At 41.9% G+C, this 17162-nt stretch overlaps 1 protein-coding gene across 2 annotated transcripts in view; it reads left to right on the top strand.

Annotated features, from left to right (window-relative positions):
• The window catches only part of LOC145358334 (transforming growth factor beta receptor type 3-like), a 119127-nt gene that overhangs the window by 72400 nt on the left and 29565 nt on the right, over positions 1-17162 (top strand). For both annotated transcript variants that reach the window (XM_080212272.1, XM_080212271.1), the window contains exons 7-10: positions 5781-5949; positions 10217-10388; positions 13877-13986; positions 14563-14694. In XM_080212272.1, the coding sequence (XP_080068398.1) occupies positions 5781-5949; positions 10217-10388; positions 13877-13986; positions 14563-14694 (583 nt within the window). The remainder of the gene's footprint in view (positions 1-5780; positions 5950-10216; positions 10389-13876; positions 13987-14562; positions 14695-17162) is intronic.

Below are 17162 nucleotides of genomic sequence, written 5' to 3'. Positions count from 1 at the left end.
GCATAATGACTTTGACATTTGCCAAGAAGGTTTTGAAGTATAGCATCTAATCATGATCTAGCTTTTTGGGGAGAGAGCCCCTGATTGCGCTTTTGAAGAAGTGCTGCCTGAATTCATCCTGTTCCCATAAGGATTGTGCCTCTTTTTCTGATCTCCCCAACCAGAGGAAATATTTCTGTCTTCATTATCAAATCATACCTTTGATCATCTTTTAACTTCTCAATTAGATAATCCCTCAATTTTCTATATTCATCGGAATACAAAGCTAATCCATTTATCATTCTTATGAATCTCTGCTGCACCAACTTGAAGGCCAATGCATCTTTTTGGAGTGAACTTAATACAGATACATGGGAACATCACCACCTGGAAATTCCCCCTCAAGGCCATACACCAGCCTGACTTGGAACTATATCACTGTTTCCTCATTGTTGTCAAAATCTTGGAACTTTCTTCCTAACCACTTTGACTGCACCTACATCACACAGACCGCAGCAGTTCAAGAAGACAGTTCACCACCATACTTTCTAGCCGAGTTAGAGTTGGGAAATAAATGCTGGCCTGGCCAAAAATGCCAAATAAGTTTTTTGTGAAAACAAAAATGTGGAGATACTACAGACGTGGACTATTTTTGGTGAACACTGTCCCCATTAAACTCTGGTTGGTTGTGTTGCTGTCAGCTGAGAATGAGGCTAACTCTTGAGAGATGAACTGAAATCGTTTATAAGGAAGAGAGAGTTTTGAAAGACTTTGTGGCTGAGTTTGTTCAAGGAACCGCTGAGCAAATTTTAAGATCTGTTTTGCTTGAATCTGGTTTCTATCAAGATCATAACGCAGTGCACTTGAAAGTATGCTTGCGTATGGCTTGGACCCTACTCTCAACTGTTGTGTGGCCATGTAACACCTCAGAAAAAGGTCCTTTATGGCCTAAGTTATCCTCCCATCTCCTCTACCCTATCAAGCAGTTTCATACATTTAAAGACCTGTTAGGACACTCCTCAGCCTTCTCTTTCCTTGAAAAAATATGTTGTCTGTCATAAACTCAGGTTGTCCCAAAGTACCTTTGAGCTGATTAACTATCTTTGAAGAAAAATTACTGTTGTTGTGTGGGAATATGACAGCCAGTTTGCGTTTTACAAAGCTTCACAGCAACAATTACTATGTAATCTATTTTAGTGATGTTATTGAGGGATAAATATTGGAGAGACAGAGGACAATTTTTCTTTAAATAATACAACAGGATCTTTTATGCTAACTTGAGGGAACATGAGACTTTGGTTTAGCTTCTGATATGAAATATAATGTGGGAAAATATGAACTTGTCCACTTTGACAGAAATATTAGAAATGCAGCATATTTTTTAAATGGCAAGGAATTGGAGAACTGAGGGACAGAGGGATTTTGGTGCCCAGATACTTATATGCAAATACAGCAAGTGATTACGAAGCCAAATAGAATGTTTTTTTTGCAAGAGGAGTAAAATATAAAAGTAGGGATTTTCAATATGGTTGTACGGCCGTTGGTGAGAACATATCTTGTGTATTGTGTATAATTTTGGCCACCTTATTTAAGAGAGGATATAAATGTAGTAAAAGCAGTTCAGAGAAAATGTATCTGTCTGATACCTGGCTGGGGAAGTTGTATTATGAGGAAAAGTTGGACAGGCTGGGCTGTATCCACTGGAATTTAGAATGAAGGGTCATCTTATTGAAACTTATAAGTTCCTGAGGGAACTTGACAGGGTAGACACTGAAAGGATTTCTCCCCTTTAAGAAGAGACTAGAATTAAAGAATGGAGTTTAAAAATGAGGGCTCCAATTTAAATGGGATATGAGAAGAATTTTTTTTCTCTGAGGGTCTGTGGAACTCATGCCAGAGAGTGGTGGAGGCAGGGTCATTGAATATTTTTTAAGGCAGAGGCAGATAGACTTTGATTAACATGAGAGTCGAAGGATATGAGGGATAGGCAGAAAGCAGATCAGCCATGATCTCATTGAATAGTGGAGCAGGATTGAGTGGCTGAATGGCTTACTCTTGCTCTTAATTTGTATGTTAATACTTGACATATGGTGATAGCTCTAACAGTGCAGCATTCCATCAGTCCTATGCTAGAGTGTCAAACTAGATTTTACATTGAATTGACTGAAGTAGGACATGAATCCATGGTATTCTGACTTGGGCCATAGTGCTACCATTGAACAATAGCTTACACTGTGCACTCCCAAAAATGTTTTTTGTGGAAATGAGATATGGGTGTGCAGGTGATAAATTAATGACTGAGAAGTAATTCTGAATGGAGACTTTAATAACCCCAACTCAGAATAATTAAGATTTGAAATAAACATGCAAGGTGATTAGTGATAATTGACTTTTGTATTCTTGTTTTTTCCAGCTGCTTCTCCTCCCTTAAACCCGAATTAAAAACTCACTTCTTGACGAAGCTTTTTGTCATCCCTCCTATCATCTTTCTCTCTGGTTAATTTTGTCTGATAAGACCACAGCAGTTTTCTACAGTAGAAGTGCATTATAAATGCAGGTTGTATAGTTATATAGTCCAGAATCAAAACTTTTTCTTGCCAGTCCCTCACTGTTGCTGGATTAAAATCCTGGAACTCCATTCCTAACAACACTGTGGATATACTTACTCTACATGGATGGCAGTGGTCCAAAAATGCAGCTCGCCACCATCTTCTCAAGGACAATTAGAGATGGGCAGCAAATGCTGGCCTTACTGGTGACACTGATGTCCCCATGAAAGAAAATTGTTAAAAACTTTGTTCTTGTATAATCATTTATAAAAATGTCAGCAACAGTATAGGTATTAGATTAAGAAAGTCCACGCTTATAATAATAAATATTGAATGAGATCGTCAATAATCACAGTCACGATGCTGAAGTAGGCCATTTGGTTGTGTTTGAATTGGCTCCACAAGGACCAACATATACTCAATCTGTTCCTTTTTCCCTTCTTCAATTGTTTTTTTTTCTGATTCTATCTCAATGTGATTGGCTCAGGATCAAGAGCTAATTGTGGTAAAGCATTCCATATTCTAATAGTGCTGTTTTCAAGTAAATTCTTCTTACTTCCTCTTATACATTACATCCTTTGTACTTTTATCAGACAAAATTAGACACTGAACCAGGAAGAAAGATAATAGGAGGTATGCCAAAAAGCTTTGTCAAGAAGTGAATTTTTAATGAGGGTTTAAGGGGGGAGAAGCAGCTGGAAAACACAAGAATACAAAGTCAATTATCACTGATCACCTTGCATGTTTATTTCAAACCTTAATTATTCTGAGTTGGGGTTATGAAAGTCTCCATTCGGAATTACTTCTCAGTCAGTAATTTACCACCTGCCCACCCAAAATAAAATACAAAAGTCTGAGGTTGCATACCAACCAACTCAAGAACAGCCTCTTCCCTGCTGCTGTCAGACTTTTGAATGGACTAACCTTGCATTAAGTTGATCTTTCTCCTCAGCTGTGACTGTAGCACTACATTCTGTACTCTCTCATTTCCTTCTGTATGAACGGTATGTTTTATCTGTATCGTGCACAAGAAACAATACTTTTCATTGTATGTAAATACATGTGACAATAATAATTCAAATCCTTTGTTACCAGTGGTCAACAGAGCAACCTCAGAGATATTCCCAAGATGCATCTTCCTTTTCATTCTCTACTCCAGTGAATACACCTATAGGTTTTCAGATCTCTCATAACTGGATGCTCTTTTCCTTGTTTTCATTCTACTAAGTCAATGAAATGTCCTTTCTATGGCTTACTATATTGGGTTTCTCACAACTACACAATACTCCAACAGTGATCTAGATGGTGCTCACTACAGATTAACCATTATTGCTCTGTATTAAACTATCTTATCCTATTTGTGGCTTTTTCCATGGGCAGTCCTGCTTTTTAATATATGTGATCTGCACCCTATGTTTTCTTACTCCATTCAGGATTTTACAATTTTCAATTTAGTTTTCATCCTTTCCCCAACATGAACTATTTCAGTCTTAACAGTGTTGAGTCGCATTTTCCAGCTCCTTAGATGTTTCTCTGCGCTTCACAGAGAATGCTGCATTCTCCTTCACAGTGTTCCTTATGTCGATGATTGAGCCGCATTTAGTGGATGAAAATTGGCAGGAGTGCATCTTCATCTCAGGAAGAAAATCCAGAATAAGGAACTCATTCCACCCAATAAATCATATTCATCTTTACCAGCTTTGATGTGATCTTGTTAAGTTCACAGTTACATTTTAGAATTTATTAAAGGAGAGCATGTTACTAGCATGACAATATCCGACAAAAAAAATTTGTTTTTTCCTCTGTGATTAATATCCAGCTCACGTTGTAACTTCCCTTTCATATCAAATGAAAAATTATGTCCACATTTTTAGATTTGTAAAAAATTATTACATCCCTCCTTTTAAGCTTTTAAATCTAGATTTCCAGGAAAGGTTGAGCTTTGAGTGGCTGTACTATTATTATACTTCGCATATCTAGATTAATTTTGTTAGTTTTAATTAATTTTCTATTGTATAGTCAAACACTAAAATGTTGATTTTTTTTTTGAAGAGATGACAAAGATAATTAATGAGGGAAGGGCTGTGGACGTAGTTTATATGGATTTTGGTAAGGTGTTTGACAAGGTGCCATATGGCAGACTGGTATAAAAACTAAAATCACATAGGATTCACGATGGGCTGGCTAGATGGATTCAGAACTGCCTTGGTTATAGAAGACAGAGTAACAGTGGAAGGATGTTTTTCAGAATGGAGATCTGTCGCTAGTGGACCTGTGTTGTTTGTAGCATATGTAAATGATCTGGAGGAAAATGTAGGGGGTCTGATTAGTAAATTTGCAGATGACGCGAAGATTGGTGGAGTTGCTGTTAGTGCCAGGGATTGTCAGATGATACAACAAATACAGATAGATTGGAGACTTGGGCACAGAAATGGCAGATGGAGATTAATCCAGACAAATGAGAGGTGATGCATTTTGGAGGATCAAATTTAGGTGTGAAATAAACTAAATGGCAGAATTCTTTGGAACATTAACATACAGAGGGATCTGGGTATGCCGGTCCACAGTTCCCTAAAAGTGGCAACACAGGTGGCCAAGTTGATTGAGGAAGCATATGGCGTGCTTGCCTTCTTCAGCCGGGGCATGGAGCACAGGAGTTGGGAAATCATGTTGCAGCAATATAAAACCTTGGTTAGGCCACATTTGGAGTATTGTATGTAGTTCTGGTCACCACACTACCAGAAGGATGTGGAAGCTTTGGAGGGAGTGCAAAGAAGGTTCCCCAGGATGTTGCCTGGTCTTGAGGATGTTGGCTATGAGGAGAGGTTGAATAAACTAGGATTGTTTCACTGGAAAGATGGAAACTCACAGGAGACCTGATAGAGATCTACAAAATTATGAGAGGCATAGACAGGATGAATAGTCAGATGCTTTTTCCCAGGGTGGAAGTGTCAATTACAAGGGGGGGGGGGGGAGTTTAAGGGGGCAAGTTTTTCACACAGTGGTGGGTGCCTGGAACGTGCTGCCAGAGGAGGTAGTGGAAGCAGGCACATTAGCATCATTTAAGATGCATCTGGATGGGGTACATGGATAGGGAGGAAATAGAGGGATACGGACTAAGTAAGGGCAGAAAGTGTCTTTAATTTAGTGACTGCATCATGATTGGCACGTTGCTTGGAGGGCTGAAGGGCCTATTCCTGCGTTGTACTTTTCTTTGTTCTACATGTTTATGCAATATTTTACTCTTGACAGCAATCTTTTTGGGGATCACAAAATTAGGAGCTCAGAAAAGAAGAGTGTTAACATGGACGTTGAATTTACACGAGGGAATAATTGCCATAGTGTCTTCCTGGTTATACAGAGCAATCAGCCTATAAACTTGAACATCGGTGGAGAAGTTCCTTCATTTTTACATCTTAAGGTAATAAAACAATTTCAGAGTCATATATCAAAGTTACAGTAATTATTTGAAACATTTATTCTAGAAAACACTTTTTCAAATAAATGCTGCATAGTAGTCCCTCAGAGTACAACAATTATATTTAGTATTATTTAATATATTGTGCCTAAAATTCATATCTAATAAGCAAATCTTGAATAGATAGCCATTCATTTCAGAAATACTTTTAGTGACTGTGAACAAGGATACCCAGGTCCTTCAGGGGCATTTGCTCTTCCCAAACTCTCACCATTTAATAAATAATCAGCCTTTCTGTTTTTTCTGCCAAAATGATTAACTTCACACATGTTTGCATTATGTTCCATCTGTCATATTCCAGCCCATTTACTTAGCCTGTCTACAAGTCCTCTTGAAGCCTTTTCGCCTCCTCTTTACAACTAGTGTTCTCATTCAGTTTGGTGTCATTAGCAAAATAGGAAATATTACAATTGGTCCTCATGTCCACATCATTTTTATATAGATTATAAACAGCTGCGAACCTAGCATTGATCCTTATTCCACTAGCAACAGTCTGCCATTCTAAGAATTATCTCTTTATTCCTACTCCTTGATTTCTGTCTGTTAACCAATTCTCAATCCATGGTAGTATGTTTCCCACATCCTACGCACTGTAGTTTTAATTGCTAACCAGCTGTGTCGGACTTAATGCAACGCTTCTGAAAATCCAAATACACCACATCCATTGGTTCCCATTTATCAGTGCTACAAGTAATATCATCAGAAAACTCCAACATGTTTGCCACACATGACCTTTCATAAATCCACATTGACTCTGCCCAAATTTACCACTTTTTTTCTAAATGTCAGATTTGGCCTTGGAGGGAGTCCAGAGAAGGTTCACCAGGCTGATACCGGAGATGAGGGGGTTAGCTTATGAGGAGAGATGGAGTAGATTGGGCCTGTACTCGTTGGAGTTTAGAAGGCTGAGGGAGGATCTTATAGAGACTTACAAGATAATGAAGGGGCTAGATAGGGTAGAGGTAGAGAGATTCTTTCCACTTTGTAAGGAAACCAGAACTAGAGGGCACAGCCTCAAAATAAGGCAGGGGGGGCAGTTTAGAACAGAGTTGAGGAGGAACGTCTTCTCTCAGAGGGTGGCGAATCTCTGGAATTCTCTGCCCATTGAAGTGGTGGAGGCTACCTCGTTGAATATGTTTAAGTCACGGGTAGATAGATTTCTGATCAATAAGGTATTAAGGGTTATAGGGAGCAGGTGGATAAGTGGAACTGATCCACTTCAGATCAGCCATGATCTTATTGAATGGCAGGGCAGACTCGAAGGGCTAGATAGCCTACTCCTGCTCCTATTTCTTGTGTTCTTATGTTATTATCACATTCTTTGTAGTAGGTTCTAACGTTTTCCCAACCACTGACATCAAATGAACATGCTTGTAGTTCTCTAATTTCCCTCTTCCTCCTTTTTTAAATAGTGGGGTTACATTTTCTACTTCCTGGTGTATGGGAACCTTTTCATAATCTACAGAATTTTGAAATATAACACCAAAACATCCACTAGCCACTCTGGCCACCTCCTCCAACATGCTGGGACAAAGCTCTTTTGGTCCAGGGAATTCATCAACCTTCAATCCAGTTAACTTTAAGAACTAACTCTTTATTAAGAATTTACTTTAGTTTCTCAGTTTCACAAGCCCCTTGACTGCCTAGTATTTCTGGGAGAATTTCTGTATCATCTTTTGTGAAGACAGATGCAAAGTAACGATTTAGTTTCCCTGCTATTTCTTTGTTCTTCATTTTAAGCCCGCCTGTTCCCACCTGCAATGGACCCACATTTGTCTGAGCTAATCATTTCCTTTTCACATAGCTAAAGAAACTTTCATGTTCTTCCCTAGTTTATATTAATACTCTGTTTTCCTTTCTTAATCATTTCTTAGTCCGTCTTTGCTGAGTTCTAAATTGCTCCCAATCCTTTGGTTTACCACTTTTTTTCTGGCATCCAAATTAGCCACTTCTTTGGCTATTACAATCTTGAACTTTTTTTGTTAGCTGTGGTTGATTTGCCTTTCCTTTTGCATGTTTGTGCCTTAGCGCAATGAATATCTGTTGTAGACCATGTAGTATTTCTTTGAATACTAGTCATTTTCTGTCTACCATCAAATCTATTAATGTATTTTCCCAATTCAACTTGCCCCTCATACCTTCATAATTTCCTCTTTTCAGATTTAAGGCCTTCGTTTCAGAATGAACTATAACACATTCAAGTCTAATACAAAGTACTGCCATACTATAGCCAACATTTCCAAGTGCTCCTTTACAGCAAAGTTATTAGTTAATCCGTTTTCATTACACAATACTAAATCCAAAAAACACAATCCAGAAGTCACATTCCTGAATTTCTCTTCCAAAGAATGAGTGCTGATTTGATTAACCCAGTCTGTGCAAACTGAAGTGGCCCATTATTGCTGTATTACCTATGTTACATGCATCTCTAATTTCCTGATATGCACCATGCCCAACATTGCTATAGACAATTCTCACCAATGTACATATTAAAGGAATTCCTTCCTTGTCTTTCCACCTCTTTTTTGGTCTATATTAGGATAATTTAATGTTTTATTGCTACCCAAATGTTTTTGCATCTTTCTATAACTTAAAATTTTGTCCCTCCTCTTTCCTTGTATTTGGTGATCTAATATGCAGCCAGCTCTTAGTTTGCTTTATAATTCTAACTAAATAGGTTCTATCTTAGAACTCTCAAATGCAGTACCCTCCTCAGGGCTGAAACAGTATCTTTGCCTAATATTGCCACTAACCAGTCCCCACTCCTTTTTTCTCTTCTGTTATTCCTGAATATGCCATTACTAGAAATGTTAAATTTCTATCCCTGCCTTTCAACCAAACTTCCATTATTGCTGTGATAATATAATCTTGTTCACACTCGATTCTCTGCCACACTGCAGTGCAAAGGTCACCATCGTGAATATTGTTAAAAGTTCAGGGGGTGGGGCCTATTCACGCCAGAGTCTGACAGTTTCAGGCCTCTGCGCATGTGTACTGGCCCCGAACTGTCAGTCTACAGTTTGCTGGTCAGCTCAATCATTGGCCAGCCCAGGACCCCAGCAGTGCTGCCCCTCCAGCCCCCCTCACAGCCCGATTGCGGCCCCCATGACTACTCCCGGGCCAACCCCGACCGCCCCACCCATCCAGATCTCCAGAACCGCGCGCGCGCACACACACACACCACACGCGCGCGTGCCCCCCCCCCCCCCCCCCCCCAACAAACCTAGCAGCCTGCCCCAATCACTGGCCTCCCTCCAGCCCTGACCAATTGCCCCCTAAGTCGTGCCACTTGGCAATGCCTGATACCTGATGGGCAGTGCCAAGGTGCTGCCTGGGAATAGGCACTTTGCCCCTTGGGTGGGGAGCACAGGGTGGCACTACCATGGTGCCCATGCCCAAGAGCACCACCCTGTGCCACCTGATCCCTGGGGGGGCCCTGATTGACACCCCCTTTCATTCCAGCAGGTTCTTCCGCTCGTCCTCTGAAAGTGGGGAGCTACTCTAAACCCCATTGGAGTGCTGGCAGGGTGGGAGATGTTATTGGGCATGGGGAATTCAGTTCCGGGCCTGATAGTGGCATTTAAGTTACATTCAAATGAGATTAAAATCACTTATCTGCTGTTCCCGCTGGTTTCCAGCATGGTCCCGACCGCACCAGATATCCGTCGCTGGGAGATGCACGCGCATTGGGAATGCATGTGCAAATCCCATGAATCAGCGAATGTACAATTCTCCTGGCCCAACGTGCTAAAGGATTTGCGTGTTAGGGTGGCAGAATTGCCACCCATGTTCCTCTTTTTTTATCATGTGTCTTCATGGTTCTCCTCCCATTGCCAAATTAGCTTAAACTCTCCCAACAGCACCATTTAACCTCCCTGGAGAGCATACTGTTCCCAGTCCTTGCAGTGCAACCCTTTCCACTTTAAGGTCCCTCCTGCCCCAGAACTGGTCTCATTATCTCCATCACTTTCTAGCTGCACATTAACTGGCTCTATCTTTCTGTTCTTATATTCATTCCCGTACAACATTGGAAATAAAAAGTTAAAATTGATTTCAAAATCAGTAATTTTGTTAAGGAAGTGCGTTGTTTTTGAAAGAGTGAACCAACTTACTGTTTGACAAAATGAAAAGTTAGAAGGGTGCCATTGGTAATGGCATTTAAACACAAATGATAATCTGATTTGAGTAACAGTATTGTATAATTTCTCAGCTGTCTCACGAAATCAATGCAACTTGGCCAGGATTGAATTCATCAGTTATCCCTGATCTCCCAAAAGCCTCAAAACAACTGGTGGAGTGGGCAATTAAAAATGGATTTGCTGCTACATCTTTAACAGAGATTCCACTGGTTGATGAGATCAAACTTAAATGTGATCTTCATGGTAAGAGGAACAGTAGTTGCACAGAACCTTTGAAGATGCTTTTCTGTAACAAATAAATCATGTATTTGATGATGTCAAGTAAATTAGGTGAGCCAGGAATGATGCATGGCATGGGCAAATTCCAAAAATTAAGTATGGTAAATTTAGGAAAGTTATTGGAACTTGAAGTGAATTTGCTACATAGATTCTGGGGAGGGGAAACTTCAATTATGCAAAACACCTGAGGAGCTTGCATTCTTCATCAAGGAATGGAGAAGATTATGTGGAGATTTAATAGACATATTTAACATCATTGATGGAGCAAATAAAGAGAAATTGTTTTTAGTGGCAGAATGGTCAATAAGCAGGGGACACTGTTTTTGGTCAGGATTTCTTGCTCAAAGTCAGTTAGCTTTTGGCTGCCCCTCAGCATTTTCCATTCTGCCTGCCACAGGTGGGACAGGACATTCCCAGCCTTTGTGTTAACTTTTGTCTCTGCATTAAGGGTAAGAGGACAATGGTCATTGACCGAGGAGAGTAATGAGTGTAGGACCTTTGATCAATGGGAAATTGGGACTCTTGAATTAGATCATAGATCATACAACCCTACGGTGCAGAAAGAGGCCCTTCGGCCCATCGAGTCTGCACTGAACACAATCCCACCCAGGCCCTACCCCCATATCATACCCACTAATCCCTCTAACCTACGCATCCCTGGATACTAAGGGGCAATTTCTTAGCATGGCCAATCAACCTAACCCACACATCTTTGGACTGTGGAAGGAAACCGGAGTACCCGGAGGAAACCCATGTAGACACGAGGGGAATGTGCAAACTACACACAGACAGTGACCCAAGCCAGGAATCAAACCCAGGACCCTGGAGCTGTGAAGCAGCAGTGCTAGCTACTGTGCCGCCCACATTTAGTACTTTGCAGACAGAGTCTGTCTAAATTGCAGCCTCCCTTTCTCTTCTCTTCCCTCCCCACACCACTTCCTCACTTGCTAGGGATAAGGAATATTCCCCCACAATATCTCTGTCTGCACTCTACCAATAAGAGCTAACACAGTGTACGCCTTCTTAACAACCTTGTCGACTTGGGTGCCAGGTAGTCAGGGTAAAAGGTAACTCGTGAAGCATAAAGACTGGCACAGAGAAATTGAGCTGAATGGCCTGAATATGTGCTGTTAGTTCTGTGGGTGGAATTTTCGTGTCCCACCTGCCACGAGAATCATAGTAGGCAGGACAGAAAATTCTGTGGACCATGTAAATGGCCATTGATCTCAGGTGGGAATTTCCAGTTTTGGGGTGAGCACAACTGGAAAATTCCGTTCTGTGTCATCCTGTGTAATCTCCCACTTCTTGGTCTTAATCTTCCAACTTGCTATTTTATTTTTGTCTAAAAATTAGAAATTAATTTTACATTTAACATAAATCCAAAATTTGTGGTCGAAAAGCAGCAATTTTTTTCTTAAAAATCAGTACGGGGAAGGAATGAGAATTTTGATATTAACATGGGTCAGGTGTAGGATAAAAATCAGTACGGGGAAAGAATGAGAATTTTGAGATTAACATGGGTCAGATGTAGGATGGTACTCCTAATTTGTCCCAGCAATGTCCCAGCTCGACAGACTGGAGGGGCTGGTTGTGGACAAGTCCCCAGGACCGGATGGAATGCATCCGAGGGTTCTGAAAGAAATGGCGGAGGTGATAGTGGATGCCTTGGTGGTTATTTTCCAGACATCGCTGGATTCCGGGGAAGTGCCGGATGATTGGAAAACGGCTAATGTTACGCTGTTGTTTAAGAAGGGTGCCAGGCAAAAGGCAGGGAATTATAGGCCGGTTAGTTTAACGTCTGTGGTAGGTAAAATGTTAGAATCTGTCATTAAGGAGGAAATTGCGAGGCATCTTGAAGGGAATTGCTTGATAGAGCAGACGCAGCACGGTTTCATTAAAGGGAAGTCGTGTCTGACAAATTTACTGGAGTTCTATGAGGATGTGTCTAGGGCGGTGGATAGAGGAGAGCCGGTGGATGTGGTCTTTCTAGATTTTCAGAAGGCGTTTGACAAAGTACCTCACAAGAGGTTATTGCAGAAGGTCGAGGGACATGGAGTTGGGGGTAGGGTGTTAGCGTGGATAGAGGATTGGTTGTCAAATAGGAGGCAGAGAGTGGGGGTCAACGGGTGCTATTTGGATTGGCGGATGGTGACTAGTGGAGTGCCCCAGGGGTCGGTGCTGGGGCCTCAGCTTTTTACCATTTATATAGATGATCTGGAGGAGGGAACCGAGTGTAGGGTGTCTAAATTTGCTGATGACACCAAGATTGGGGGAACGGCAAATTGTGCGGAGGGTATGGAGAGTCTGCAGAAGGATCTAGATAGGCTGGGCGAATGGGCCAGGAAATGGCAAATGGATTTTAATGTTGGCAAGTGTGAGGTGGTCCACTTTGGTAGGAAGGACTATTACTTACGTGGCGAAAAACTGCAGCAGGCGACGGTACAGAGGGACCTCGGGGTCCTTGTGCATGAGTCGCAAAAACCCAGCTTGCAGGTGCAGCAGGTGGTCAGGAAGGCGAATGGGATGTTGGCCTTCATAGCGAGGGGGATTGAATATAAAAGTAGGGAGGTCTTGCTGCAGCTGTATAGGGCATTGGTGAGGCCGCAGCTGGAGTAGTGTGTGCAGTTTTTGGCGTCGCACCTGCGCAAAGATATTTTGGCCTTGGAGGGAGTGCAGAGGAGGTTTACTATGCTGATACCGGAGTTGAGGGGGTTGAGCTATGAGGAGAGGCTGAATAAACTAGGCTTGTACTCGTTAGAGTTTAGAAGAATGAGGGGAGATCTCATTGAGACGTATAAGATGATGAACGGGATGGATAGGATAGAGGTGGAGAGACTCTTCCCGCTCAAAAAAAGACAGTAGGACTAGGGGGCACAGCCTCAAGATAAAAGGGGGGTGGTTTAGAACGGAGTTGAGGAGGAACTTTTTCACTCAAAGGGTGGTGAATCTCTGGAATTCTCTGCCCGTTGAAGTGGTGGAGGCTGCCTTGCTAAATATTTTTAAGACGCGGGTTGATGGGTTTTTGATAAGAGAGGGGATTAAGGGTTATGGGGAGAGGGCGGGAAAGTGGAACTGAGCCGCGACAGATCAGCCATGATCTTATTGAATGGCGGGGCAGGCTCGAAGGGCTGGATGGCCTACTCCTGCTCCTATTTCTTATGTTCTTATGAACAGCAGTTTTATCCTGCGAGACTATAGTTTGGCACTGGCTTGAAATGCTTCACATTAGTTTGACTTGGCACCCTTCTATTTACCAGAATGTGAAAACCAGCATTCCACAAGAATACATTTTATACTCATGTAGTTTTGTCAGTATATTGTCTAAACAATTCACTTCCAGCTGAAAGTGGATGGCATGATGTTCAGCAGTTGCAGTAAGGGAGTGGAGAATGTGAGAAATTTTTTTTTGAAACAGTGCAATTGACTATGAATTTATTATCTTTTTTACACAGCAAATGATGTCCACACTTTTGCACCACAATCAGAGTCTCCAGCCAAATATATTAAGTCTGTTCACTGTGGAGAATCAGAGATGGAAATCATTGTTAGCAAATTTAGGAAGGTAACTATCAAATACACTACCTTGCAACAAGGAGGGGATTTAGGTTTGCGCCCAACATGTGTACAGAATCAGTGGGATTTTGGCTTTGGGAGTAGTTCAAATTTTGCCAGCAAGCTGCAGATGCCCGATGCATGTGCCTGACTGCAGCTTGCTGTTTGTAGCAGGGTAGCTTGAGAGCAGATAATTGATTGACGCCTATATTGAGCACGGGTCTGAAGCAGGCCATATCTAGCACTGCTAGAGCTACTCATTTGCCGGCGAATTGGATAGGCTAGCACATTTGAGGTTTTGGTCTGAGGGGCTGAAGTCCAGCTCTCACTTTGGAAAGGCGCCTCCGGTATGTTTTCATTGCAGGGTAACCCTTTTTCAAGTTAATGAGCTGCTGATGGATTTTTCCACTGTGTGTGTGTATGTGCGTGCGTGCGAGTGATTGGGGGTGGTGCGGGTGCAGGGGGGATATGCACCTATAAAATTCACCTTAATGTTTCTGACTCCCACCACAGAGTTTCTGTTCATTTTATTGATCATGGGTTGTGTTAAGCTTTGTTTTTTTCCTAATTGTTCTTCATTTCACAGAACTCCATTCAACAAATCACATTGCTGGATGACAATTGCAAAGGAAGCAGTAATGAAACACACTTCTACCTAAAACATATTCCTTACACAGAATGTAACACTAAAGAAATTGGAAGTAACTACATGAACAAGGTAGGAGTTAATTTTTAAAAAGTCCAAGGAAAGTTAATGTTTGTATATTGATTTTATTGGGATATAACTAAAAATTAATTGAACAAGTTAACCATCATAACTGATGATGACAAATGATACCAGAATGGTAATATTGACTAGAGGTCTGGACTAGCGTCCTTGATTGAAATCCCATCTTGGCAACTGGGGAATTTAAGTTCAGTTAGTTAAATAGTCTGGGATAAAAGGTTATTTTCAATACTGATGACCAAGAAACCACTGGTTTGCCAACAAATATAATGCCCTTTAAGGAGGAAATCTGCTGTCCTTACCCAATCTGGCCTACATGTGACACCCAGTCTGGCTACATATGTCATCTGGCCCACAGCAATGTGATTCATAAGATATAGGAGCAGAATTAGACCATTTGGCTCATCAGGTCTGCTCTGCCATTTGATCATGGCTGATATGCTGCTCATTCCCATTTTCCTGTCTTCTCCCCATAACCCTTCAACACATTACCAATTAAAAATCTGTCTAACTCCTCAAATTTACTCACTGTCCCAGCATTCACTGCACTTTGGAATAGCATATTCCACAGACTCACAACCCTTTGGGAGAAGTAGTTCCTCTTCAACTCGGTTTTAAACTTTCTATCCTTTATCCTAAGACTAGGACCTCTGGTCCTGGAATGCCCCACAAGAGGGAACATCCTCTCCATGTCTACTTTATTCATATCTTTTATCATCTTGTATACCTCAACTTTATCTCCCCTCATTCTTCTAAATTGCAGAGAGTATAGACGTAACCTGTTCAATTTCCCTTCATACAACAAACCCCTCATCTCAGGAATCAATCTAGTGAACCTCCTCTAAACTGCCCCTACTGCCACTACACCTTTCCTCAAATAAGGGGACCAAAATTGTACACAATACTCATGGTGCGGTCTCGCCAATGCCTTGTTTGGTTGCAACAATACTTCCTTACTACTCTGTTTCTTTAGCTATAAATGCCAACATTTCACTCACTTTACTATCTGCTGTAACTGCATGCTAGTTTTGTGTGACTCATAAATGAGGACACCAAGATCCCTCTGCATGAGAGCACCCCAAAGTCTCTTTCGCCTTCCCATTTCTCTGACCAAAATGCATGACCTCAGACCTATCCTTATTAAAATCCACCTGCTAGATTTTGGCCCACTCTCCTAACCTATCTATATGCGTTTGTAGCATTCTTATTTCCTCATTGCAACTTACTGTCCCGCCTATTTTTGTGTCATTTGTAAATTTGGCTATAGTGCCTTCTGTCCCGCGGGTCAATATATCACATTTGACCTGAACCAGGCCCAGCAGCCAGCCTGAGCTTCAGGATTCGCAGCCATTTCTGGGGATGCCAAATGTGCAGGAGGCTGTAGACTACATTCATGTCATCCTCAAGGCCCCAACCAAGAATCCAACAAGATTTCTGAATAGAAAGAGCTTCCGTTAAATAAATGTGCAGTTGGTGTGTGACCATCAGGTCAACATTATGCATGTCTGCACCAGATCCCCTAGCAGCATGCATGACAGCTTCGTCTTGAGGAGTTCGGATATCCTAGAGGTCTTTGAGTAGCCTACCTGGATAAAGTAGCCCAGTGCCAGCGTGCATAGGGACCACAAGGTCTGACTCGTTTGCACCAGGGCATCACCACAATGGTGCATACAGAATCATCATCACCCTCCTGCTTGTCACAGAAACTCACTAACACAGCATATCCAAGCCCACTACTCTGGTGTTACAATGTTGCAGGAGATTGTAATATTTCGGGTGGGGGTGGGGGGGAAGGTATTGAACCAACGTGTGGCAACACAGGCGCCCAGTGGCCAAACCGCATATTGATCAGGGTCTCCCTCTCAGCCTTCGCATGCATGACCCTTGCTGCCACCAGCCATCCAGAGCCTGGACGATATTGCTCTTCGTTGTCCTCCTCATCCTCCTCTTGCTGGGCTGTCTTCTGTCCAGTGACATCTCGCTGGTTGGCTTCAACTCAGATAATGGAACAATCCATGTCCAAAAGTAGAAAGGCTTGGGCTGACAAGTGGCAAATAACATTTGTGGCACACAGGTGCCAGGCAATGACCATCTCCAATCAGAAAATCTATCCATTGCCCTTGGCATTCAGTGATGTTACCATCACTGAACTCCCCACTACCAACATCCTGGGGGTTACCACTGACCTAAAAACTGAAGTGGACCAGCGAAATAATAGGACTGAGGCTAGGAATCCTGATGCAAGTATCTCACTTCTTGACTTCCACAGCCTATTGACCATCCACAAGGCACAAGTCAGGGGTGTGATGGAATACTCTTTCCTTGCCAGGATTAGTATAGCTTCAACAACACTCAAGAAGATTAACATCATCCAAAATAAAGCAGCCTGCTTGATTGGTACCTCATTCCAAAAATATCCATACACACTAAGCGGTAATGTGTACCATCTACAAGATGCA

Source organism: Carcharhinus amblyrhynchos, chromosome 25 (genome assembly GCF_965287045.1).
Source record: "Carcharhinus amblyrhynchos chromosome 25, sCarAmb.v2.hapA, whole genome shotgun sequence".
Taxonomy (NCBI): domain Eukaryota; kingdom Metazoa; phylum Chordata; class Chondrichthyes; order Carcharhiniformes; family Carcharhinidae; genus Carcharhinus; species Carcharhinus amblyrhynchos.
Note: the sequence above shows the minus strand (reverse complement) of the source record. Positions and strands in the feature narration are given on the sequence as shown.